The 27938-nt window shown below is 41.0% G+C and overlaps 1 protein-coding gene across 7 annotated transcripts in view; it reads right to left on the bottom strand.

Annotated features, from left to right (window-relative positions):
* The window catches only part of PCNX2 (pecanex 2), a 326649-nt gene that overhangs the window by 33608 nt on the left and 265103 nt on the right, over positions 1–27938 (bottom strand). For all 7 annotated transcript variants that reach the window (XM_045297999.1, XM_045297998.1, XM_045297997.1 and 4 more), the window contains one exon: positions 9357–9610. In XM_045297999.1, the coding sequence (XP_045153934.1) occupies positions 9357–9610 (254 nt within the window). The remainder of the gene's footprint in view (positions 1–9356; positions 9611–27938) is intronic.

A 27938-nucleotide genomic window follows, 5' to 3' on the forward strand; every position in this document is an offset into this window, starting at 1 on the left:
TTTTCTTGCATGTCCTGATCACATGCACCAGACAGAAATAACAAACAAAAGTCCCAAGCAGACGTTTACCTTCATTTAAGACTATGGTCTTGTAGGACAGCTCAGGCACAGCATAGCTTATACAGCTTATGTTCTATATCCTAATTGGAAAGGAACCATCTGGGGTCTTCAAAGCTTGAGAGGGGCCATTTGAGAGACAACTACTTGTCTGGAGCCAAAGAGAACGCAGGAAACGACTCAGAAAATGAACCAGACTACAAAACCAATGGCCGAAATGAGCTGCAGGCTCTGCTATTCAGAGACGGCAGCACTCGACATTGCCTGGCTCTCACTACTGACCCTTCTGACAGGGGCCACAATAAACGGCCCTGGATAGAGTGGAATACAATTGTAGAACAAAACTGAAAATCTTCAAATGGAACTGGCAGAGACATTTTTTACTGAACTAGCGGAGACCTGGAAAACCCCCTAGACTATGGCCCTCCCATACTCTTTACATTTTAACTGGGACTACCTCTGAAGTTACTTTGCAACTGAACAACAGTTTGGCACCATAAAACAATATCACCCATGAGTACCCGGTTCCTTTTAAAAAAGCAAACATTTGAGACGAAATGCTCAACCAAGCCTTTGTGTAGGAGGCTTGCTGGCAGAGTGGCCTCTGGGCACTTGTCGGCAGAGTGAAAGGGTTGTATTACTTGCCTAAGAAGGATAGAGGCCAAGAGGACACTAGCATGACCAAGCGAAGGGCTTCCAAACCTGCTCTGCAGGTGTGGCCTACCAATGGGGGATGCTGAGAAATCACTGAGAGCCGCCCCGGTTGGAAGCTGTCCTAATGACAAACTAACCCTGTTGTATTATTCCTGTTACTTCAAAGCCCTGGTCCTGATTATAGCCTGTTACATCACCTAATAAACCCCATAACAGTGGGGAAAGGAGGGTGGTGGAGCTTACCTTTTGATTTATTTATAAGAATTAATTAAAACAACCCTACGACCAGTGAAGTTATAATAGTTAACACAGACTTTGAACTCCACTGGTTACATTTGCTTCTGGCCAAACTGCAGTGTGGATTCCCCTCAATCTCAGCATCCCACATTCGAGGGGAACTGCAGCTTCTAACACATATCTCTCGCCAGGAACACACAGAATTACCCAATTCATTCTAAGCCATTCTCCATCCACTTTATTTGGGGAAACTTCTGTCATGAAGACATAGTAAATGAGCAGTGTGAAATCCCAGAGTCCAACAGAACGGAATGGATACAATAAGTAAGGTGGAAGTGAATTTGACAGAATGTAACCTGAACCACATTGCAAGCAGCACCTCTTATGATTTAATTCAATATATCTAGCTCCTACAGTCTTGATTCTCTTGGTTCCTCATTTTCATTATAGACCAACCTATTCCATCGGACAACTGATTCTAGGAAAAGGCCCTGCCAGGCTGATCAGCGTTATGGATTTTTCGCCCTGTCCTCTGCTGGGCAAGTGGCACCTGCATCTCTCTTCGGAAAGAGCTGTTGTTACTGTTGTTGTTGTTGTTGTTGTTGTTGTTGTTGTTGTTAGGTGCCCTCCAGGCCATTCCCACTCAGAGACCCTGTGCGCAACAGCAGGAAATACCGCCTGCTTTTGTACCATCCTTGTGCTGGAGCCCATTGTTCCCACCACGGGGTCTGTCCATCTTGTTGAGTCTCTTCTTTGCACCACCCCTCTACCTTACGCAGTCTGATGTCCTTCCCTGACAGCACGCCCAAAGGACTGAGACAAAGTCTCTCCCTCCTTGCTTCTAAGGAGCATTCTGGCTGGACTTCCTACACATCAGGGGCTTGGGGGCAGCCAGTAGTACTGTCAGTATCCTTCACCAGCACCATGATTCAAACGCATCAATTCTTCTTCAGCTTTATGTATTCAACACCCAGCTTTCATGGGCTTGTGTAAAAGATGACAGCAGGAAAGCGAGGCCCTCGTAAGGCTGCTTTCTGTTCATGGGTTTTTAAACCCTTGTAAATTGAGGGGAGCTGGGGGAGACCCCAGGGAAAACAGCAAGTCCTCAGGAAGGAGATGATTTCAAATATATTCATATTCAAATATAAGGGTGAAGGTATTCACCCAGTTTATTAAAGATTTCTAAAAATTCTTTTGTGTAAAAGGATGATTCCAAGTGTTCCTTCCTTTGCAATTTACCCATGCAATAAAATGAATTAATAAAAGAAAAAGAATGAAACCAAACTCTAAGCGTGAAGCAATTCAGAGCTACACAATCTTTGTTCATCAAGCAACCAAGGCCAAAGCAGAAAATATTTATTGGTTTTTGTCCCCAAAGGCTAGATCTTGTCTAATAGCTACTCTGTTTTCCCCAAATTTCATCTAACTCTACCATGGGAAAGGAAGTCCCCGGCTGGTATAAATGGTTATGACACTCGGCTGCTAATTGGAGTTGGAGGTTCAAATCCACCCAGAGGTTCCTTGAAAGGAGGTCTTGTCATTGGGATGCACGTCTCTTTTGACACATATGAGACTGACATGAACTGGAATCAGTTAGATGGCAACTGCTTGTCTGCCTTGGGAGGGATAGCAATTCTGATTAACCTTTGCTAAAGACAGATGACTGAAAATTCCGTTTAGAGAAAGCTCACATGAATGAGGTTGACACTGTCAATAAGAATTAATGAAGGTGACATCATGTGGCTTGATTGGTCCAAAAATCTCAGTCCATCTGTACTTTTAGAGTTCAAGAGATTATATTTATATTAAGCACAGATAGGTTTGTAGTAGTTCCCAAACTTGGTTGTGTATGAAATCATTTAGGAAACTATTTAAAAATTTAAGTCCTTGGGCCCCAACCCAGAACTAGGTTTGATGTGGCCAATTACTCTTTGTAATTATTCTTAGGTCCCCCACCTCAGACCTACACATCAGAATTTTGGGTAGGACATGGGCAATAGTAATTGTCCAGCTGCCTGGGTGAGTCTGTTACCCATGGCTCACCCCACCCGCAGGACTCATTAGGGCTCACTCCCTTTTAGAAAGCAGAACTAACGGGCTGCCTCCTGGAAGGCACCTTGTACCTGTCAGCATTCTATAGGCCTTTCTTAAGTCACTTCCATTTTCAGACTATCTTGGCTTTTTTTTTCCAGATAATGTCATTTTATAAAACATAGAGATTTGGGAGGCATGTGAAAGAGGAAAGGAAGACAGTGTAAACCAGCCACAAGACCAGGGAAGGAGGCAAGGGTACTGTATGGGATCGACTTCTAAGATCTCTAGAAAAGTCAAAAGAGTTAACTGGAGGGTGGTCACCAAAAAGGTACTTTATCCCCTCTTCTTTCTCTCCCATAATTTGTGATCTGCTTGCCTTATTATATAGGCTCCGATCTTTCCACACATCTGGCTGATGGAAGGGCAGCCCGCAAGAGTCTGGCTGAATATGAAACCTCATTCTTGCCAACAGTGCCTGGAGTCATTGCTCAGACCCTGGACCTCTTTTCCATACAGAATTTATGACCTGGTCTAGTCCAACTTACTTTACCCAGATTGTATTGGGCAACTCAATATACAAGTCATTACTCGGACTTCAGGGATATGGAGGAGCCAAGGGTAACTCATATATTTAAGCTGTTGTCATGGAGAAAATGTTCTAGAGGACAGGTAAGTGAAAGGCACTGTCCCCAGGGCAGCAATATGAGGAAAAGCTGGCAATTGGCAGACAGGTAAGATTGGAGCTGAGATGAGTGAGAGTAGTCTTTGCAAAAGGAGTGACCAGCACATCGAAGGGCACAGCAAGGAGTGTCCTATGAGGGCTTAGCATGGGCAGGAAGGGATGAGGATGGGAGCTGGCTAATGGAACGGAAGTTGGACACAACAGTGGAGGCCATTGCATGGCAGACTAGAGTCTAGCATTATTCTTCAGTCAACAAGGAGATGTTCAACTCCAAGGCTGATAGGGTAGATGTCAAGGGCATCTGTGCTTGTCCTATCTGCTTTTCTGGGTTATACTCCTGGCCATTGGCATCGACCTTATCCTGCTGCCACTTAAGAATGAAGGGGACATTTCAAAGAAGCTACTTCCCCTGAGCAAGGAGGCAGAGATGACTAGTTCCCACTTAACTTCTCTCGTCACCTCCTTGCATGAGCACAAAATTTTATCGGGGCTCATGGCTGCCTGGAATACTCTTTCCAGATCACCTTGCCACGGCATCGTGAATAATTTCTGAACAATAGAATGAAGCAGAAGTGCAGTACATCAGCCTCCTTCCCCCCACTTTTTCCTGAAACATAAATTTTGGAGGATGGATGGGACCCTTAAAGTGATGAGTTCAGAGCAGGAAGTAACGTGAGGACCTCATGGAGCAGAGCTGCCATTCCAACTGTCATCTCTGTGAGAACAAGCTAAACGTATGTATGTATGAAACAACTATGTGTACGAAAACGCCATGGCCTACCAAACGGAAAAGAGCAAGAGGTCACAACTTCCCTGCTGGGTTCCCAAATCATTTTAGACCAGGCTAAGCAAAAAATATTAATTCTAGAGTTCCAGTTCATATGCACACAGGTTTGTGCCAAACAAAACATATGTAAACATGCCTCTATGATCAGTGGATGGCTACAGACAAGTTCTATTAGTAATGAACCTGTCTCGGTCTCATTAGGGTGCCTTCAAAATTGGCTTCAATCAAAACAATGGTGGCAAAGGGTTCTGCTGGGCCAGATAAATTCAAGGCAGAGATGTCTGTTTAGAATATTTTGACAATTGTTCTTTATTATTATTTCAAAAGAATATTTCTTCCATCTTCTTTTGATGCTTCAGGCCCAACACATAACCCGTTACATTAGGAGGGCTCCTTATTTTGCCCATCCCAAACTCAATTTACTGCCGTCAAGTTGATTCTTCTGACTCAGCAATCCTAGAGGATGTTTCAAAATTACAACTCAACGCTTGAATTTTTCTATCAGTTATTTTTGCTTGAGATATGGTAAGCATGTTCTTGTCCTTATTTTTAATTCAAAGTCTTTACATATTTTATTATACTGTTATAATGATTTGTTTGTTTGCTTGCTTTTTAAAAAATTTCAAAATCTTGATTTTCCCAAAGGACACAAGATGGTCATAAGGGCTTATTTATGAAGAAATATGAAAATTACATTGAAAACCACTGGAAAACATTGGCGGGGACTAGGTGAAGAAAGTTGCATCAAGGAACCCCCCCCACCCCGCCTCCAGCCCCCATCACCACAATGTATTTACTCATTCTTCATGAGTAATGGGCTGTCCTACCATAACTTCATTTAGGAAAACTGTACCATATTCAGCCTATGGACCTATTCTTGCCTCTTCAAACTTTTATGTTCTCCAAACTGAAATAACATTTCAAAGGAACACAATTGGAGTCCCTCAAGAATGCTTAAATGCCATTTTGATGTACTGCAAATCAAAGAGAGCAGAATTCTTAGGGAAGCGTCAGAGAGATAGAAACTTCCAGAAGTATATAGACCTGATGGAGACATGTTAAGGACCAGCAGTTTCACATTTGGATATTTCATTTAATAAAATTTCCATTATGATGGTTGTGCATTTATATGATTTTATAACAATATTTTTTATTTGCCCTCAAATTTGTGAAATTTAGAGTTTAACTCCCTTGGGTACAGATGAAGTTAGAGAGTGTGAACTCATAAATCTGTTTTGAATGTCCATGGTACAGCACAAAGGCATATGAGAATGAAAAGTTTTTTCTTTTCTGATTTTCTTAGTACTGCCTCCTATTTCCACTAAATAGGAGGCTTTTGCTGCAGATATTGGACCCCCCCCCTTAGTAGCTATTCTAAACATGTACAAGTTCTCTTAGCTGATTGAAATTCTTGAGCCTCCCTTCCCGATACCTATGCTAGCATTTTATTTACGTGTGTGTGTGTGTGTGTGTGTGTGTGTGTGTGTGTGTGTGTGTGTGAGAAAGCTGGACAATACATAAGAGTGAAGAAAAATTGGTGTATTTGAGTTACGGTATTAGTGGAGAATATTGGAAGTACCAGAGACTGCCAGAAGCACAAACAAATCTGCATGGGAGGAAGGACAACCAGACTGCTCCTTGGAAACAGGATGGTGAGATTTCATTTCCTGTACTTTTAGCATGTTATCAAGGAAGACCAGTCCCTCTAAAAGCAATTGTGCTTAGTAATGTAGACGTTGCTAGGCACCTTTCAGTGGTTCTGACTCACGGCAGTGTTCTGTATCCGAGAAGAAACACCGCCTGGCCCTGCACCATCCTCACCACTGTTATGTTGGAGCCCATTGTTGCAGCCATTTTCTCAGTCCATTCAGAAGTTCCCTCACACAAATTTTTTTGACCTTCTACTTTATCAAGTCCTTTTCCAGGCCCTGGTCCACTCTGATGACGTGTCTAACCACCATCTTCAATTCCAAGAGACGTTGTGGTTGTCCCCTTCCAAGACAGGTTTGTATGTTCTTCTGGCAGTCCGTGTTGCTCAATATTCTTCCCCAGCACCATACTTCAAAATGCATTGATTCCTCTTTGGTCTTTCGTATTCGGTGTCCAACTTTCATCTGCATGAAAGGTGACTGCAAATATCATGGCTTGGGTGAGGTACGGCTTAGTCTTCAAAGTGATATCCTTGCTCTTCGATACTTGAGAGATGTCTTGTATAGCAGATCTGTGTCGGTGGAAAAGAAGACCTTCAAAGGGATGGATTAACATGTTGGCTGAAGCACCGGGCTCTAAAAGACCAATTGTGAGGATGGCCAGAACCAGGCAAGACTTTCTTCTGCTGTATTACTGGAGTTAAGGGGTGCTGTCATCAGAGCTGACTCCACACCTAACCACGTTTTGCCTTTCTGCCTCTATTACCTGCTTCAGCCACAGTGTTTTAGGCAATGCTTGGGGGTCTTCTGTGGTAGTGTTCCCTCCTTTTGATAGCATTAAGTTCAAATCGGATCCTTCTGTGGACTGTCCAGGCCTACTACCTACGTTCAGGCCAACCATAGAATCAAGGACCCACTGAAAAGTTTTCCTCCACCGTAGTGGTGTTCACCTGCCCCTGTCCCTTCAGGAAAACCTTAGCCTCAGATACCCCCTGCCTGATCGGTTGGGTCTCGATTGTTTTTCCTTCAGGAGGCTTGATTCCAAACTGGTACATCTTTCTGATGCTGACTACAGGTCAAGACAGACATGGTGAATGGATTACTGAAAAATAATAGGCTTTTACTCCCCGCATGAGCAAGATGAAAGGGTTTAAAATAACTTCTGTTTACACTTGGAAACGTAACATTCCAAACTCTAAATCCCCAACAGGGATTTAGCTGTAATTTATTAGCTATCATGAAAATAAAAAACATCTCTGGTTCTAAAATAGTTGATTTACATAGCATCTCAATTGATGCCTGGAGACACTGGGGTTTGTAAATATTTCTGTGTGTTTAAATTTTTTATCACCATCATTACAAGCAACCTATGTAGACTCAGAAGTGGGAAAACAGATCTTGATAAGAAACCTGACAAATCACAAATGAAACCAATGCCCTCAAGGGTCTGAGGGATGTTAGATAAGTGGGTCCTGGAATAGGGATCCCTGAAAGAAAAGGGGATTGACCAATGTGTTACAACAGGGACTGCACGCTATTTAACAGAGAGATACTCATCTACACTGGGTCAGGATAACAGACTTGGAATAACATGTATAGTTTCATTTTTTTTTTCTTTTGGTGTCTATCTATACAAGATATGCAGGATAAGCAATCCCAAGGAGAGAGCAATGAACCGACTGTTGGGGGGCAGGGGGCATGGGAGAGGAGGAGGCGGGGGGAGGGGAGCAATGAGCCAATAAGGACAGGGATAGGGGAATAGCAAGGGATCTAAAATTGGCAGTGAGGAAGGTGTAGCATTCATTAACCTCTTTGGTCAACTGAAATGTATTCGTGAGCAATTACTGAGTGGTGAATGATCAGTAAACATGATAGTGGGGAGGAGGATGTAGCATTCCCAGTTGTGTTTGATCAACTGAAATGTATTCAAGAAGAATTTCTGAGAGGTGCAACGTGATAGTGGGGCAGGAGGAAAGAAAAAAACCAAAAGAGGAAAGTACAAGTCAGTAAAAATTATATATATAGGCATAAATATGAATTTGTATATGTGTAAATATATAAATATAGGTGTATTTGTCTATGTATGTATATGTGTGTGCATGTAAATATAACAAGGAAGCAGATGGACTTTGAGCCTCTATTTAGCTTTTACCTCAGGACAAGAATGGCTTTGTCTAATAATGTGGCACTGTATGATACTCACCTTCCCAACACGATCACTGAAGACAAAGTGGATGCATAAGCAAATGTGGTGAAGAAAACTGATGGTGTCCAGCTATTAAACTATATGGGGGGGGGGCAATATAGCGACTGGGGTCTTAAAGACAAGTTAAACAAGAGGCCATTTAGTATGGACTCAACAAAGCCCACATGGAAGAAGCATACCAGACTGTATGATCATGAGGTGTCAATGGGAAATAGGTATCAGAAATTCAAAAACTAGCAATTAAATTGATGTGAAGGAGTATAGACAAAGTGGAGACTAAAAACCCACCTGTAAGATAAGAAGAGCCACAAGGAAGGGATGATATGTCCAGGGTGCAGAATAGCACTGATGAAACACTTAACTATCCTCTAGTTCTTTAATGTTTCCTCCCTTACTATTATGGTCTTAGTTTTACCTCATTAATCCTGTTAGACCTGTGTATGTTCATTCATATAATTAATTCGATACATGATACATGAAACCCGAGATAGATAAACAGTAATGGAAGAAAGGATTCTCTGAAGGGATGGGAAGAGGAGTGGTGGGGGGAAGGGGGAGGAAGGGGGAACCTATAGCAATGATGACTCTATAACCCCACTCTGGGGGAACAACTAACACAAGTGTAGGTGAATGGAAACATGTGATGGGCTAAGATATGTCAATAATAATAATAATAACAATATATAATAAGGGTTCCTGGGGGTAGGATGGGGAGAGAGGGGATAAAGGGGAACTGATGTCAAAGAATTCAAGAAGAAAGATAATGTTTTGAAAATGATGGTGGCAGCAATTGTACCAATAAGCTTGATTTAACTGAATTATGGGTTGTTACAGTATCCGTAAGAGCTTCTAACAAAATTATTAAAACAACAAAACAAAGCCAATGTCCTCTAGGATGGTTCAATAAAGCAGTGGTTCCTAAGCCTAGTAGTGTATCAGATTCAGAAGCTGAAGAGGAACCAAAAGGTGCATTTTCACAGTTTTTTGGGAGTTTCTTTGGCCAGCCCATGTCATTACTGAGAAATAACTATTTGGAACCCCAAGCAATACCTTAATGTAGTACCGGATAAGAATCCTTCTGAGGTCAAAGACCTGCAGTAAGGTGGCTGCATTGTTGTCTATGATATTATAGCCCTCCAGGATGTACTGTGTCCGCGTGGTTTCCCACGTGAGCCATCGTAGGTTAAATGCTGCATTGCAGGACAACAGGTGAGGCAAGTGGCCTGGCTGACAACAGCAGCAACCTCCATCATCCTCATCACCCTCCATGATGGCTTCCACCTCTCGCTGCTGGCAGTATGTTCCTGCCAAGTGCAAACAAAAGGAAGGTGGAACAATGTCATACTACAACTTTTGGTTAGATTTTTTCCCCTTGCCTTAGTTAGAGGGGAAGATAATTAAGAGAAGGGAATCTAAGAGTCATGAAATGTATTTAGCTCTTACTTTAAACAGTGTTCCCAAATGGGCCACAATGCTTATTCATTAACCCTCCTTTTTATTCATATTTTCATCTCTTTTCTCATATTCCCCCCCTCTCGTGGTTCTGAACATGACTGTCATACAAATGAATAGTCTTATGTTTCCTCTTCCAGAAACGTGCGGTCATGACTGAAGCCAACAGGAAAGTGGCATGTAGAGTGTCATGGTGCCTCATACTATGACGAGCAGGGTAGTGGGGGTGTTGAGTAGACTTGCAAAGGAGTTCGTTTCAGACACGTGATAAAATAGTTCATATACACAGCCTTTTTGTCATTTGAAGGGAAATATATGTAGGATGCTAACGATATGAGGATATTGGTACATGTTAAAACCACCTTAATGCAGTCATTTAAATAATCTAAATAATTGTATACATCATCTCATCTAGAATTATTTTAGGAACCATGGACTGAGTTTAATATAGAGGAAATTAAATATCCTAAAATTAGATTCCAAAAACCAATTTCCTCATTTAAAATATAATGATATAGTAGCATAATTTATAACTATTTTCATAGATTAATACATTAAAAGCAAGATACATATATAATTTAACATAATTTAGATAGCATCAATATTAATATAAAGTATAAAATAAAGAGACTTGGTCCTAATGTTGTGGTTATTGTTAGGGCTGTTGCATTGATTCTGACCCAGAGTGACCCTGCGCACAACAGAATGAAGCACCACCCATCCCTGCACCACCCTTACCATTGTTCTTATGTTTGAGCTCTTTGTTGCAGCCACTGTATCAATCCATCTTGTTGGGGCCTTCCTTTTTGACGCCGCCGCTCTACTTTACCAAGCAGGACCACCTTCTCCAGAGACTGGAGAAGCACACGAGCCAGTCTCCTTACCTTTGCCTCTACAGAGCATTCTGGTTGGACTTCTTCCTTTTGAATGCGTTTGGACCTTGACTTCAGGCTTATCCTTTGGCACTTTCTCTGACAACGTTCTGACGGCATTGTTTAGGTTTTCAGCATGTGACAAAGGTTCACTACTATCTACAAGGTTTTCAGTTGCTAATCCCTCTGAAGTTGAGAGCCTAGCCTTTGTTTGTCATCTCTTCCTAGACAGGGAGCTCTGCTGAAACCTGTTTACTTTGGGTGAACTTTATGGTATTTGATATACTAGTGACATAGGCAGCACATAAGCCACCACAGTATAACACACTAACAAATTATATGTAGATTATGCACACATTATATAATAGATTATATATAGCAATAGATTTGCCTCCAGTATAACATAAATAGTCATTGATAGAGTCAGATGAAATCAGTGAGTGATAGTCAATTAATATGGACCCCTAGAAATATGCTTTGTGTTATATAATTCTGCACTCCATGCACCTGTGGTTATAGTCCTTTTGTGGGCATTCTCTACTATACTAATGGAGAGGACCGGGGTAGGATTAAGATTGACCAAAGTAGGGTGGGAACCAAGCCACACCCTTTGCTTCCTTGGGGGCATCTTTGATCCCATCTTAATAGAGAGTGTGAGTTAAAATACCACCTGTTGTTTTCCTCCGCTATATATTGCCACCACCATACAGTTCTGACACCCTCACCTTACCTGGAAAGTAATCCTCTATTTCCTGACCAATGTTGGATAGAAGCAAGTAGACCTACTTTGGTTTTTGGACATGTTTGACTTCTTGCTCTGGCCTGTGCAGTTTGCTTGCCTCTGCCTGACTTTTGAGCCATGATCAGAACAGCACCCGCCACCATGTGGGACATTTCCTTGAAGTTTCATGAGTTTCTGTGTGATGTTGCAGTGAATTGCAGAATCCAGTGGGGTGAGGAAATATACTAAAGGGGGGGTGGGAAATGGAGCAGAATAACGTGTTGGAAGAGTTAGACGTTTGGGACATCTTTAATCTCCAACTCCTTGAGACTAACCTGGTATTCGTTTTTATGATTATAATTATATTATTCTTCTTTGTTTTAATCATTTTATTAGGGGCTAATACAACTCTCATCACAATTCGTACATACATCAACTGTGTAAAGTACATTTGTACATTCATTGCCCTCATCATTCTCAAAACATTTGCTGTCCACCTAAGCCCCTGGCATCAACTCCTCATTTTTCCCCTCCCTCCCCGCTCCCCCTTGCCTCATGAACCCTTGATAACTTATAAATTATTCTTTTGTCATATATTGCCCTGTCCGACATCTCCCTTCACCCACTTTTCTGTTGTCCGTCCCCCAGGGAGGAGGTCACATGTAGATCCTTATAATCGGTTCCCTCTTTCCAACCCACCCTCCCTCTACTCTCCCAGGATCGCCACTCACACCACTGGTCCTGAAGGGATCATCCACCTTGGATTCCCTGTGTTTCCAATTCCTATCTGTACCAGTGTACATCCTCTTGTCTAGCCAGATTTGCAAGGTAAAATTCGGATCATGATAGTGCAGGGGGAAGGAAACATTTAGGAACTAGAGGAAAGTTGTATTATTCATCGTTGCTACATGGCACCCTGACTGGCTTGTCTCCTCCCCGATACCCTTCTGTAAGAGGATGTCCAGTGGCCTACAAATGGTCTTTGGGTCTCTACTCCGCACTCCCCCCATCGTTCACTATGGTAAGATTTTTTGTTCTGATGATGCCTTATACCTGATCCCTTCGACACCCCGTGATCACACAGGCTGGTGTGCTTCTTCCATGTGGGCTTTGTTGCTTCTGAGCTAGATGGCCGCTTGTTTACCTCCAAGCCTTTAAGGCCCCAGATGCTATATCTTTTGATAGCTGGGCACCATCAGCTTTCTTCACCACATTTGCTTATTCACCTGCTTTGTCTTCAGCGGTTGTGTCGAGAAGGTGACCATCATAGAATGCCAATTTAATAGAAGAAAGTATTCCTGCATTGAGAGAGTACTTGAGTGGAGGCCCAATGTCCTTCTGCTACCTTAATACTAAACCTATAAAAATATGCACATAGATCTATTTCCCCATCCTCATATATAAATATATTTGCATATGTACATGTCTTTATCTAGACCTCTATAAATGTCCTTTGCCTCCTAGCTCTTTCCTCTATTTCCCTTGACTTTCCTCCAGTCCCACTATCATGCTCAGTCCCCACCAGGGTTTCAGCAATTCCTCTTGGTTACATTACCCTTGATCATGCCCGGTCTGTCTAAATAAAATAGGATGGATGAACAATCTGGAGGAGAAAATAATGGGACTGACAGTTCCGGGTGGATATGGGAGAGGGGGAAGAGGGGGAAAAGGTAGTGGTGTTAACAAACCCAGGGACAAGGGAACAACAAGTGATCCAAATCGGTGGTGAGGAGGGTGTCAAAGGCCTGGTAGGGCTGGTATTAATTCTTCTAAAGGAAATTATTACCACACTGTGGTAGTTAGATTTTATGCCAACTTGAATTTGCACAAAAGTGTAAGGGTGGAGTCCAACCTATCATTCAGGTCACAGCCTAATCCTTTGGGAGTGGCATTTTCTACAAGAGCGTGAGAACTTCTCCTTTCTCTCCTACCTTCCAGGGGCCACCATGTGGGCCAATGACTCTGAGAGCCAACTTCTGAGCTGCCTGTGTCCTGCCACTGACCTTGAATCTGCACCTGCCCACCTGCTATCTCTTTGTATCCCTCTTCACCTTTCTCTGTCATAAGCCTTCCGCTACATGAGTCTGAAAATGGTGAAGAGGACTCCAGCTAGCATTGAACCTATGGACTTAAGTTGGACTTGGCTAAGATGCTCTCTTGATATTAAGTTACTTCTTGATATAAAGTTCCCTCTTACATGAGTGCCACTGGTTTTGTTTCTTTAAAGCAATCCTGCCTAGTGCACATACCTAGCAGAGCTGAATAAGTTATACTTTTTAGATTACATCTCTATTATAAAAATGATAGTAGGTTAGCACTGATTTTATCAAGGTTATGAATTGTGCATCAAGAAAGCTTCAGGGTTGCAGAATAACTCAAAATTGTATCAGTGAAGAATTACTGAAGATGGACATTTACCTTGGAGTAAAGAAGATGTGAGGGAAATTATGGTTGCTTTCCACAATTATTAGAAAGGTTTAAAATAGTAATAAGACCTGGATATTTTCTGTGTCTCCAGAAAGCATCATTATGGCCAATAGGAGAATGTTTAAGAGCACAGACATTATTATAACAAACATTGTTTTAATAACTAGAAGTTAAATAATAAAATGGACTTCCATGATAAATTAAGAGGATGAGAAAAGAATGGATCGTGAAAAAGCAGAAGTAATAAGCTATAGGCACAAATCATGAATTATAATTCACAATAAACAGAACAGAAATAAGAGAGGAGCTAGGTAGGAAAAGAGGATCAACTAAAATATTTGTTAGTGATGGTAATGATATATATATATTTCAAGATAGTTGAGTCTTCAGCAAATTTACTGATAGAGGAAATAAGGTTGGCAGGTGTGTGTGTGTGTAAGAGAGAGAGAGAGAGAATCAGAGACCAGAGCCCAAACTATGAACTGGATAGTTTAAGAACAGCCAAAAGAAAATGTTTAGATGAGAATATAAATGTTTAGATGAGAAAACTCACCCACTAAAAATGAATCACTCAAAGGGAAGCTAGGAGCAATGGAGTTCGGAAGGAGAAGAAATGAAGAAACCGGTAGGAAAACAAAGGGAGTGTGGGCTCCTAAGAAGGTTTATCTAAAAGAGATGGACCTTCACTGTTGATATACATCAAGAAATTATGTGACAAGTATCACTATTGAGTTCATTTAAAATAATTTATGAAGATAGGATCTATCTAATTTTCAGTTCAGTAGAAGAATGTTATTTCAGTGAGATATAATTGTTAACAATATAGGTTTGAAAGAATAGTAGTGCTTACAAGCGATATTACCTTGGTCATGTTTTTATCTTGATCTAAGTTTGTTTCTTATCTGTAAATAGTTGTTGTGATGTAAAGTGATTTTTAAAAATAAAGTGATTATTAACCACTCAATAGATGGTCAATATTGCTATTATTTTTATGATATTCTGTGCTCCATAAAAGTGGAGCCAGGGAAGTAGAAACTTAGTGAATAAGTAAATTGGCAAATAAGTTAATAAACAATTTACTTTCTTCATCAAACACTCATCAAATATGTCAATAAATAAGACCAGGTGACCCTATTAGTTAGGGGTTGGGCTGCTAACCACAAGACTGATGATTCAAACTTACCAGACACTCCACTCAAGAAAGATGGGCTATATGCTTCCATCAAGATTTATAGTTGGAAACTTTATGTAGGTTACTAAGAGTTGGAATCAACCCAATGGGAGTGGGTTTAATTTGGGGTATTACATGTTGAACACCAAAAAAAAAAAATACATTTGAATTATGATGTTGGCCAAGAATATTGAAAGGACCATGGGCTGCCAGAAGAATAAACAAGTCTGTCTTAGAACAAGGATCACCAACTCTGCTCTTTGGAAGAAAGGATAGGGAGACTTGGTTTCCTGTACTTTGGCCATGTCATCAGGAGGGTTCAGTCCCTGGAGAAGTCCCTTATGCCTGGTAAAGAGGAGGATTAGTAACAAAGAGGAAGACCCTCAGTAAGATAAGCTGATATCGTTCCTGAAACATTGGACTCAAATACAACAGAAAATGTGAGATTGAGGCAGGACTGAGCAGCATTTTTGGTCTCTTGTACATAGGGTTATTGCTATGGATCAGAGCCGATGTAAGACACCATACAATAACAGCGAAAGCATGTCAAACACTGTCCTCTGCTCTAGGGATACAGCAGAGGAAATCTATGAAAGATCTTTTTAAATCCTGCCCACTATGTGGCCAAAAGGTCTTGATCTCAAAAGTTCATGGCTATACACACACTTAAAGTTGCATAATTTTCATCACCACTGGATCTTAAATCAAAGAACAAAGTAATCTATACCGATTACGTTTTCTTGTTTGAGCAGAAATGTAAGCAAAAAGTGGAAATATCTGATCATATGGAACTGTATACATACAAATCACTCATCTCAAGGAAATATCAAGAGATGAATTAAGAGAAAAATGTAGTGACGGAAATCATCTAAAAGGCAAATGTCTAAATAGTACCATGTATTTCTGAAACATTGTTTTTCTTGAGGTTTCCAGAATTCCTGTGGTAGTTACATAATCTGGTGTCAATTTGAGTATTCAGAGTGGAGGGGTAGCCTGATAACCTCATTTGGAGGTGCTAAGGAGATAAATAGTTTGCTGGAAGCAGGACACAGGTTCACTCCCTGTGAGACACCCTTGTGGAGAAGACACTTGGAGAGAGGCTGATGGAGCCAGACCTCTGGAGCCAGACAAGTCACCTGGAGAACCATGGCAGTGCCGAGATGCTTGCAGTGCCACTGGATCCACAAGACTTCCCACCCACTGGCCTGTGATTTTCCTGCATTTGGCGTCATTGCATGTGCTTCGTGAGTCTGATGAGGACTTTATAGATTGGTATCAGACATATGGGCTAATAGCAGACTTATGGACATGGTCTGGGCTGGGCTATTTTCCCAATATTCAATAGCACTGGTATATAAAGCTCTTCCTTTTACACATGTGAGTGTCCATGAATTTGTTTCTCTAGTCTACCCTGACTAACACACTCCCACATTGTTAAATGGCTTGTTTATATTTCCTAAGATCTTTGGGAGAAAGGTAAAACTTCCTCTTGTAAAGAGTTACTGTCTCTGAAACCCACAGAGGCAGTTCTACCCTGTCCTACAGGGCTGCTATGAGTCTGAATCAATTCCATGGTAGTGAGAAGATCTCTGCTAGGAGGATTTGGGGGAAATAGATCTTGCTGTAATAACATGTATTAGCACCATACTGAGAGTAATGGAGTCAGCATGCATACGTATATGCACAATTACATTTTATGTTTGTAGCCTCAAACTTTCCACACGTGACCTATTCTAGCATTTGATGGGGTGTTATGATTCCTTGAGAGAATGTTACTCATGTGCCATCAAGTCCTTTGCCAGGGGAAGTCCAAGACTCCCTTTCGTCTGATCTGTCATGCATCTGAGTATCTCATTTCTGAACCCACTTTCTCATCACCTCCCTGCTACTGCAAACTCTTGACCGTTGTTATACCCTGTGGAGGTCAGTGGTGCACACTAGTTAAATATGGAGAAGGAATGGCATGTGGTTGTTCTGAAAGTAGTTGTCATCCACATTTCTAATACTCAACTTAGTCTTGAATTCATATTCATCATAAAGAACTCCCTCCCGTGACACTGATGTTTGCTTCCCACCCCTGGCACTACACCCATCAGGAAGTATTTTCAAGTTACACGGTCCTTCTACTGGCAGCATTCTGGCCCCTTGTTCATCATTCTCCTCTCTAAATAGTAATAAGGGGCCCCTGGCGGTCCAGTGGATTAAGCACTAGGCGGCTAACTAAAAGATTGGTAACTAACCCACCTGGAGAAAGATAAGACAATCTGCTTCTGTAAAGATTTACAGCATTGGAAACCCTGTGGCACATTTCCAATCTGTCCTGGAGGGTCACAATCTATTTGATAGCAGTGGGTTGTTTTGGTTTAATAAAGATAAGCTAGCCTATCAGCTGAGGCTCCCTGACTGACTAACACTGAACAGAAATTGATGGAACATTCAACCACCTCTCCCTTTTCCTCCTGTGTCCACCTACTCAAATGACAGTTGAATGGGACTTACTACCCAACAGACTACATTTCTCTTTTTCCCACTTTTTAACACTGGTGGTATTCTAAAATGCATCATTTGTTGCTTTGCACCTTTATTCAAAACAGATGATTAATCTGTGATTCCTTGAATGGTTTCTTTAAAGGCTTAAAAATGCTAGTAATATTGATAAGCCCAAGAACAAAAGGCTATTACAATCCTGTTTCCTGAGGGTAATAAGAAAATAAACTCTTTCTAATTTGAGATGCATGGTCCAAAAGGAACAGAATAGAAAAATGTGCTTCCTTATTTGTATTCTCGATGAAGCATTTGTATTAATGTTTCACACAATACTAGCCAATATAAGTAAAATGTGTCATGGGCCTTAATCATTTAAGTCCAGACCCTGGACTATGTTTAGAGAAAATGTTTCCCTGTGCCAGGAACAGGATAGCTGCTCACAACCCCTTTTACTTTTCCTCCTGTGTACCCAGCTGATCAATATTTCCCAACTCCTCTCATCAGTTTGTCCATTAGAATGTTGGAGGAAACTATGTACCTTAGGTTCAGACGTGGTCCACAAACTTCTATGCAACCTTCCACTCCGCTAGCTTAGCAAAGCGCTGGTGACTGGGACACTATGCAATAAGGGAGGCAGAGCCTTCACCAGCCAGGGCCCTTGATAGTGGACGGAAATCATCCCCCACCCTCCTCACTGACTTCATGTCCACCAAACTCTATGTGATGCAAATAAAGCATATTGCGTCCAGCACTCAGATTTGGGAGTTAGCTGTTGCAGCATCTTTAATCAATATACTCATATTATGAGTATTAGCAGAAGCAGTGGCTATCTTCCATTATAAAATAATAATCAATGCCACCAAGTCAATTATGACTCATGGTGACCCTGTATAACAGGCTAGACCTCCCCCTGTAGGTTTCTAAGACTGTAATTCTTTATGGAAGTAGAAAACCTCATCTTTCTCCTGCATAGTGGCTGGTGGTTTTGAACTGCCGACCTCTTGGTTAGCAGCCCAATGAGAAAGCACCACACCACCAGGCTCCTTATATAAGATCGGAAAAGTCAAACCCTCTTCCAGCCACCTTGGCACCTAGAGCACCTCTTGCTTTTGTCAATAAGATACACACATATGAGACTGACAAAAGAAATAGGAATGCTGTGGAACCCATTCCGGAAGAGATGGTGGCAGGGTTACTCATCGACTGTTCAAAGGCAGCAGTGATGGTAGCGGGAGCATCCAGGTTCCAGGGTCCATGGTGTCAACAATAAGAGGACAATGGACCGTGCCCGGGTGACTTACCAACTATGTAAGGAATCCCATTTATGGGATCCGTGTTACATCGTGATTTAGGACCGACTTCTTATCTGATAGTCTCCAAGCTTGCTCTTCTGGTCTTTTCATGGCATTGATGATGCAAGGAACTGATGGAATATCAATTAATATGTGTGATTGTTAGGCTTTGTGTCAACTTCGTTAGGCCAGGATTCTCAGTGGTTAGGAAGTTACCACCTGGCAATCCCCTATGACCTGGCTTTTCACATTGCCATCACAGTCAAACAGTGGTCAATTTAGGGTAGGATGTAACAGCCTTATTCAGGGTCATAGATCTGATGTAAATAATTTAAAGGATATGACTTGTTTCCAATATAAGTAGACTGTGAAAAGCTTGCTTGATTTTTGTTGGTCTGGGATCCTGCCTCTGTCTCGGCAACCACCAGTTCTTTAGATTTGAACCAACAAACGGCCATCTGGTCTCCGGATCCTGGAGGTTCCCAGCAGCATGAGATGGGACCTTCAAACCTTGGACTCCTTTGACTCTGCAGTCACCCACCTGTGGCCTTCCAGCCAATCTGGGGTTCATCAGGTCCTGAAGCTATGTGAGTCGGGAGAAGCTTCCAGCCTAATGTCTAATCTCACGGACTTGGACTTGCCTGTTTCTACAACTCTGTGAGACATTTTCTTGATATAAATTTCCGTTTTGCTTCTCTAGTGAGCCTAGCCTAAGACAGTCAGCATGAAGCTTCCTTATTTTATGCTGTGCTTATTTCCTGAGAAAGAACCATAATCTATGCTAACCCACATTCTTTTTCCACCAACTGTGTAGTTTGATATCTTATATTTCAACTCTATCTATCTATCTATCTATCTATCTATCTATCTATCTATCTATCTATCTATCATCTATCTATCTATCTATCACTGCCATTAAGTCCATACTGACTCATAGCAACCCTATAGGAAAGAGTAGAACTTCCCCAGTGAAGTTCTAACACTGTAAATATTTATGGGAGTAGAAATTCACATCTTTCTCCCAGTTGGCTTTGACAGGTTTCAGGATAAATCCAAGAGTGAACCAACACGACTATATTTTGACTGCTCCAGGTGATGCTAAAGTAGATATAATTTGATCAAAACAAAACAATGTGAAAATAGGAAATTGGAAAGAAAAAGGTAATGTTGAAAGAAAATCTTCAAAAAGTACCCAAAGTATATAAAAGAAAACAAGATTTTTCTGGGAATATTGCACTATAATAATTTAGAAGGATACATAAAATGAAACATTCCTTTGAGGGCAACTGGATTGTTCCTGCAATAAAAGTATAATATTGACTCTGTCGAGCTATCTGTTCTTTTATATTCTTGTGTTGTTCATTACAATCAAACTAGGTAAAAAAAATTGTTCAAGTTAACTAACATTATGTCAAAGTAATCCTTATACCCATGGGACATGTCTACCATATTTAGAAGCAGAAGAAAGGTAAACAGGTGATAACAGAAAACCTCTCCGGGGAGGTCTGACCTTATTCACAATTGTTCTACCACGTGTATCATTATACATGCCTCCTTCATCTTTCATCCAAGGAAGTAGTATCCTCCAGTAAAGCAGGCCTCCCTGTGACTGGACCTTGCACAATACTTTCACCAACAAGCAATACAGCTTGTTTTTCCACTCTTTTCATCTGAGTTGGGAGAAAGACGGACTTTCTACTCCCATAAACAGTTACAGTCTCGGGAACTCACAGGGGCAATTCTACCCCGTCCTATACCGTCGCTATGAATTGGCACTGACGTAATGACATTGAGTTTGTTTAATCGGAGTTATCCTTGTGAGAGGCTTTAACCAATATAATATAGCAAAAGTCACAAGAAACCCGTTCCAGAGGCTGGGCGTAGGAAGCCTTATGGCCTCTGCACTCGTCCCTTTGGAGCTCCGAGGCCATCCAGCTTACTGGAGAACAAGAGACACAGGGACGTGACCCAAGTGCCGGTGTGCTGGCCAGCCCTGAACGGAGCATCTTGGCCCTTCCAGCCACAGGACTGCATGAGTGATCCCAAGTGAGTTGAGTAGAAGGACTACGAGTCAACCCACACTATGCTGTTGGTTGCTGTTGAGACCGTTTGGATTCATAGCGGTCCCCTGTGTCATGGTTAGAATCGTTCCAGAGGATTTTAAAGACTCACCTTTTGGAAACAGATTGTCAAGCTTGTCTGAGGTTCCTGGAGTGGGTTCAAAATGCTAACCTTTCAACAGGTAGTAAAGTGCTTAACTGTTTGTACCACTCAGAAGCGCTTAGGGAGAAATAATAAGTCGCTGTTGTTTCACACGATTAGGTTTTGCTGCGGTGTGTTGTGTCACAATCGATAAGTGGCACAGGGGAGATAAAAATATTTAGCTTGATCAATTAGGAAGAACACCATTGGCGATGAGGAGTTAGAAGACGGAAGAAGTAGCATAAAGTTCGAGAATCAAATTAGCTTGAAATCTCTTTAAAAGCAATGAATGGTTATGTTTGCTTAAAAAAAAGCTATGACTCATAGAACGTATCATAGGAACATAATCCATCCACACATGCGCGTCTTCATAGTTCTCCCTTTGAAATCTAAGAAAAAGAGGCAAGATCTCCAAATGGTTGAGATTCAGGAGTCAGTTTGGCTATCACCACACTGGAGGCACTTCATCTTCACCACTTCCTGCAGTACTTCCTGTCAGCTTTGTAAAATAGAGGAGAAATACAGTTTCTATGATTGTTCTGTTGGATTTTACCAATGGCCTTGCTCAAATTAGGCCCCTAAATTGTTTTCTTATAAATTCATCAATATTCACAGAATACATGCCTAAAATATTGTACCTATAGAAAAATTTAGCATTTTGTATACATTTATCGAGGAATATGAAAAAGTACAAATATCCACAAAATTAATTATTAGAAATTTGCATCCAAAGGTTTTTTTAAAAACTCCTCTTTAGATAATTATGTTAAATATACGCAATCATGACTTTTTTCCCCAGTAAAAAGATGTCCTTATGTTACAGGGAGATTCCAGACAGTCTGCTCTGGCTCTTATTTACCTCTGTAGCATTATCCTGACCGCGTTTTCCCAAACTCCTGGAAGCCCCGTGTGGCCACTGTTTGCTTCTTCGTCCTCACGTGTTTCCTTGGTAGGTAAAGGCCTTCCTACTGTAAGTTCTCCGCTGCTGAGCTGTTTCAAACTGCAATCGGGTGGCATACTCCTCCCCTGGGGCCTGTGACACCCCTGCCTCATACATGGTGTCATCGCAGCATTCATCTCAGCCCACAGTAAGTGTTCCTTGCTTGTTGACATTCGCAGTGAGGCTCCAGCTGCTTCAGGTAGAAGGCCTTGACATCTGTATTCACAGCTCCTCCCAGCACTTGACACATACTAAAACCAAACCTGTGGTCACCAAGTTGACTCTAATTCCTGGCAATCCAATGTAATTCAAAGTGGAACTGCTTGCAACAGGGACGATTTTTAGAAGAATTCCAGAGCTTTCTTCCAAGGTATGGGAAGGTAGGCTTAAACCACCAACCTTTTAGTTAGGACCCAAGTGATCATCCAGAAAACTTGCTCAACACACAGTGACTGTTGAATAGGAGGTAAAGATAACCCTAGTACCACTAGGGTAACAGTTACATGCATGGGCTTTTTTTTTTTTCAAACAAAACACATGTTAAAAATTTCTCTGCAATCAAAAAAAAAAAATTTCTCTGCAATCAGTGGATATCTGCATACAAGTTTTCTCAGTAACACAGTTGTCTCTGTCTTGTTAAGATTCCTTCAAAAAAGATCCAAACTGGCTTCTCCTATGATCACGATCCCAACACAAGGAATCATTTGAGTCATTTGGCTCTGAGGGTGCTCCATGAGTAGCCACCAGAGACCAACATGTATTTGCTATTTTCATGCTTTTTCTGACTTTATAGGACATGTGTTAGTCGGCCAGACATGGTTCTGCCATTGTAAATCAGAGTTACTGACAGGATTGCCGTATCTCCAACCCCCATAGCACGTGTAACTAGTGTCCAGTCACCCACATTTTGAAGTTATATGAGCTAACAATTCATGTATTGGTATCTAATAAGAAGAGCTGCACATGTATAATATACCTTTGCTCAACAATGTTACGATTGACTAAAATAACTTTATAAATACTCACTCACGACCCCAGAGTCAATGCTGATTCATAGTGACCCCTTGCGGATTTGTGAGACTGTAACTGTTTACGAGAACAAAAAGCCCAGTCTTTCTCCCGAGGTTGTGGACTGTCAACCATGCACATTGCAGCCCAATGCTTAACTACTACACCATGAAGGCTCCATCGATAGAATTACCTTAGGCCCCCTAGGGATTATTTATGATGTAATGTAATAAAAGGACAATGATGTCTCTAAAAGTACACCAGGGACTTATAGAAACCTCAGTTATGTAAATGGATTTCAGCTATCACGAGATTATAGCCCTAATATAAGAACAATTAGCTCTTATATCATGGCTCTGCCTGGTACTTGCTTTCATGAGGAAGTCACTGAAGACTGGTGCCATAGCAAAGTGTAATGAAGAAATCAGATGGTGCCTGGACATCAGGGAAAATAGCATCAAGGGTCTTAACAACTTGCCTTTCAAAAGCAGCCATTTAAGTGAGGGTTCAATTAAATCTACAAGGAAGAAACACACCAGTCTGTGTGATCCAAGGATTGTAAATAATATGATTCAAACCCATAGGGAATGATGCCAGTGCCTAAATTATAAAAACCTGGTTTTCAGAAAGCTATGGATCCATTTTCAGGATCCTTACGTGGATTGAGTCCCCATGGAATCCCCAATGCATATCAGAATATTAACAGCCTTATTATCAGCCTTAATATCAGACAAAGATGATTATAAAAAGGATTTTAGCAACTGTACTTAGAGTGGAATGTAACACCTTGTAATTTGATCTCCCTCTGCACCCAATGTGAATTTATTATCATTTTAAAATATTCTATGCTTTCTCTTAGATTGATGTCTTTTTCTGTTGTATATGCTCCTTGTGCTGGGTCCTTGTTTTCCCTTGTTTCGTATATTTGTCTATATGGGGAAACTGGTATAAGTGAATGTATGGAGACAGGAGGTGGATTAATGATTGCCCAGGGGCACTAAGAGCCCTGAAGGCATACTGGCTTCAAGTTGGGCTACTAACTGCAAGGTCAGCAGTTTGAAACCACCAGGCACACAGTAGGAGAAAGAATGAGAGGAGGCTTTCTACTCCTGTAAAGAGTTACAGTCTTAGAAACCTACAAGGACAGTTCTACCCAGTTCTATAAGATTGCTATGAGTTTCACAGACACATGCCAGTGAGGGTTTTTTTTTTGGGGGGTGGGGCATGGAAGGGGATGGTGAGGGAAAATGAGGAGTCAATATCAATAGGTACCAGAAGGAAGAAGAGGTTCCAAAGTTGATTTTGATTGCACAACCTTTTTTGATATGATGGAACTATTTAATGGCATGATATATTAATTATAGCTCAATAAAACAAGCAAACAAAACAGTGGTTTCTAAGGGAATCTGATGAGCCAGTTAAATTCAGAGCAGAGAGGTCAGCTTAGAAGGCAATGCTTTTTAGGATTCTAACAGGGTTATCTTGGTAAAATTTCACCAAGAGCAAGATGATCCTGGGGGTTTATTGTGACGATATTTTAAGAAATTTGAAAACTGCATTCGTTTAAAAAAATGGGTCAAGAAAGTTTTGCCAAAGAATCATTTTCCATCGTGGAGATGCTCCCACCCATTCTTTTAGAGCAGGGGGTCCTCAAACTTTTAAACAGGGGGCCAGTTCACTGTCCCTCAGACCCATTGGAGGGCCAGACTATAGTTTTAAAAAAATATCTATGAACAAATTCCTATGCACACTGCACATATCTTATTTTGAAGTAACAAAACAAATGGGGCAAAAACACCCGGCGGGCCAGATAAATGTCCTCGGCGGGCCGCATGTGGCCCGCGGATGAGTTTGAGGATGCCTGTTTTAAAGTAACAAGGGCCGTCCTATGAGATTTTCACTAGGAAACCTTACACAAATACTCTACACTTTTTGTCTTGCCTCTTCAGACTTTTGTTCCTCAAACTCAAAGAACACTTAAGATAAACACAATTTGAGTACTTCAAGGGGGCCAAAATAGCAGTTTGGGCATAGTGTGAATTGAAGAGCACAGCAAGCTTTGGGGAGGGTTTAGAGAAGTGGAAAGATTTAGATGGAGGATATGTTGAGAATCAATACATCCACATTTTGAAATTTTTGCTTAATGTAGGCTTCCATGATTATGTAGAATTATTTACTAATCCTCATAAACACCACTGGAATTAAAGCAAGACTCATCTGTCCCACTAACTACTTGATATATTCATTGGATGAATGATGCACATTGACAAATAAAAATACCCACGATGGAGCACTCCTTGGTTACACAGTCATCTTCCGCTCAAAAAGTTATGGTCTTCCTTCGGCTTTTTCTGTTTTATCTCACTCACTCCTTATTGCCCATTCAGCCTTATTGCGTGCACTTTCAAGTGTCTCAGTAGCTCTCTGTCCCCACTGTGATACTTTGCATGAGTCTCTACAATAAATTCCTACATGATCCCCATGCACCCTTCCATTTACCCCGCCTCCAGCACATTGTCATACAGCTCACAGAAAGATCTTGAAAATATATAGTTCATCAGTCATTCCTCCTTCCAGAACCCTTGTTTCCCTTTTATGCCAAGAATATGATGCAACTTTTGCCCCATCAGGGAAAAGTTTGTGAAGGTATTTTAAGAAATTTGAAAACTGCATTCGTTTTTTAAAAATGTACACCTCGTGCACACCGGCAAAACCCTAGCGACATAATCTCCCTGGACTCACACTTTTTGCACTTAACAGCTCCTATGTCTTCCCCTGGTTTTTACACAGCAGCCCCCTTTGCCTCCTCCACCTTTGTCTTAAGCATAACTACAAACTTCAAAGAGGCCTTTCTTGACCATTCTATCTAATGCGGCAACTCCTCACTCAAACCCTGTGGAGTAAATTTCTATTACAAAACTGTACTGTTTCCTTTACAGGACTTTCTCCAAGCTGTAAAAAATGTTCTTGTTTGCTTATTGGTTTATTTTTCAATCCTCTTATGGAAAGTTAACTTCATCTTTGTAAAGTTCTTTGATGCCTATTCCCATTGTATCTCAACACTAGGGGGGAAGATGTGGCAGTCTGCTTCTGTAAAGTTCCCCTTATTGCTGAGTATGAGGGGAAGGGAGAATCCATCACCAGGATCAACATATAACCCCCTCCCAGGGGGACGAACAACAGAAAACTGAGTGGAGGGCGACACAGAATGATGTAAGATATGAAAATAATAATCTATAACTTATCAAGGGCTCATGAGGGAGGGCAGGTAGGAGAGGGAGGGAGGAAGAGCTGATATCAAGGGCCCAAGTAGAAAGAAAATGCTTTGAAAATGATGATGGTAGCATGTGTACAAATGTGCTTAACACGATGGATGATTGTGTGGATTGTGATAAGAGATGTAAGAGCCCCTAATAAAAGTATTTAATTTAAAAAAGTATTTTTTAATAAAAATTTTAATAAAAATTTTTTAATAAAGGTATTTAATTTTAAAAAAAAGAGGCAGTTCACCTCAGTTCCCAAAGAGAAAGTTCTCAATGAAACTGACCTAAGAACCAGGGGAAAAAAGAGCCAAAGGCAGCAGCTTTTCTATATTTGATAGAGAGGGTGAAAAAATGAGCTTGCTCTTAATCAACATTGGAAATGTAACGGTTTGTTGAGATTCAATTGGTTAAAAGGGACACAGCATGTAACAGTCATCACCCCGACAGTAAACATTCTTTTTTAAACCTGTTGATTATACAAGGAGGCAGGACTTTCTACTCCTGCAAAAAGTTAGTCTTGGAAACTTAACAGGGGTAGTTCTACCTTCTCCCTTGATGTAGCACTGAGTCACCATTACTCAATGGCAAAGAGGTGTTTGTTTTTGTAGGAAAGTGGAAGCCTTTAGATAGGAAATGGAGCCTGAAACTTTATGGGGTACTAGTCTGACAGCCCCTGGAGTAAGGAAGTTATCCATTCATGGTCTGATAATCCATTGGGGGAAATGTAAACAGTTTCCTGTGAAACTTGCTCTCTTTTGTCCTCTGATCATTGTAAAAACCTTTTGATCACCCAGAGGGATTATGCAAAGTTTGTTTCTTGTCACATTGTTTAAGGTATATAACTTGTTAAATTGTGACTGAACTCTGAAATAGCTCAGAAGCAGAACCCTGGCTGATCCCCTCTGCAGTAATTGTAAGAATAAACTTAGAATTTTTCCAATCAACCTGGTCTCTGTTTTTGGCTACAGTGAGACGCTGTCCCCAAACCCTTTGCAGCTGACAAGATATTCACCTGGTGCAATAGAGGAAGAAGAGTCAGAAATAGGAAGAGGAAACAGATGGGTGACTAATTGCCCCCATGAAAAACTGTCTCCTTTGCATGAAGACCAGAGAACTGAAGCCAGCCCAACTACCATTACTGAACATTTTGATCAAAGATTCCCTGGAAGAATCCTAATCAAAAGGGGAGCAATGCAGGATCTGATTTTAAATTCCCTATTGACAACAGACTTTCTGAAGCCATGGAGACTGGATGAAGCCCTGAAACATTTCCCTGGGATAATCTTTAAACCGTAAACTGAAAATTTCCCCTGACATCCTCTCAAAACCAAATAATACTTTAACTAGTAAAGAATGTCTGCCTTGAGTATTGTGCTCTTTGAGGAATCACCTACATGAGATCGAATGGGCACAGCAACTCAAAAGTAGACAGGAATCTTAGGGGACATTGAGTTTATGTTCTTGAGGAAAGAAAAACAAAAAATGGTAGATGAGAATGCTTACACAGCTCCAGCATGTGATCAGTGTCACTAAATTATACAACTAGTTGCAGAAACTATTGAACAAGTCATATCTTGTGCTGTTTATGTACTCGATTAAATTAATTCTTATGTAATAGTTTCATTGGCATAACAAAAAATAATTTTTTAATTAGTTTTTAATATTTAATTAATTTTGTTAAGCAATACATACTCCCTGTTACAAAGACTTGGCTCCCCCATTGCAACTCCAGCTTTTGTTGAATTGAACAATTGAGATCATACCAGCAAGCTTCCGATAGATTAAGAAATCAGAAAG

This window comes from Echinops telfairi, unplaced genomic scaffold (genome assembly GCF_000313985.2).
Source record: "Echinops telfairi isolate 266 unplaced genomic scaffold, ASM31398v2 ScPeMD7_7424;HRSCAF=8462, whole genome shotgun sequence".
In the NCBI taxonomy this organism is placed as follows: domain Eukaryota; kingdom Metazoa; phylum Chordata; class Mammalia; order Afrosoricida; family Tenrecidae; genus Echinops; species Echinops telfairi.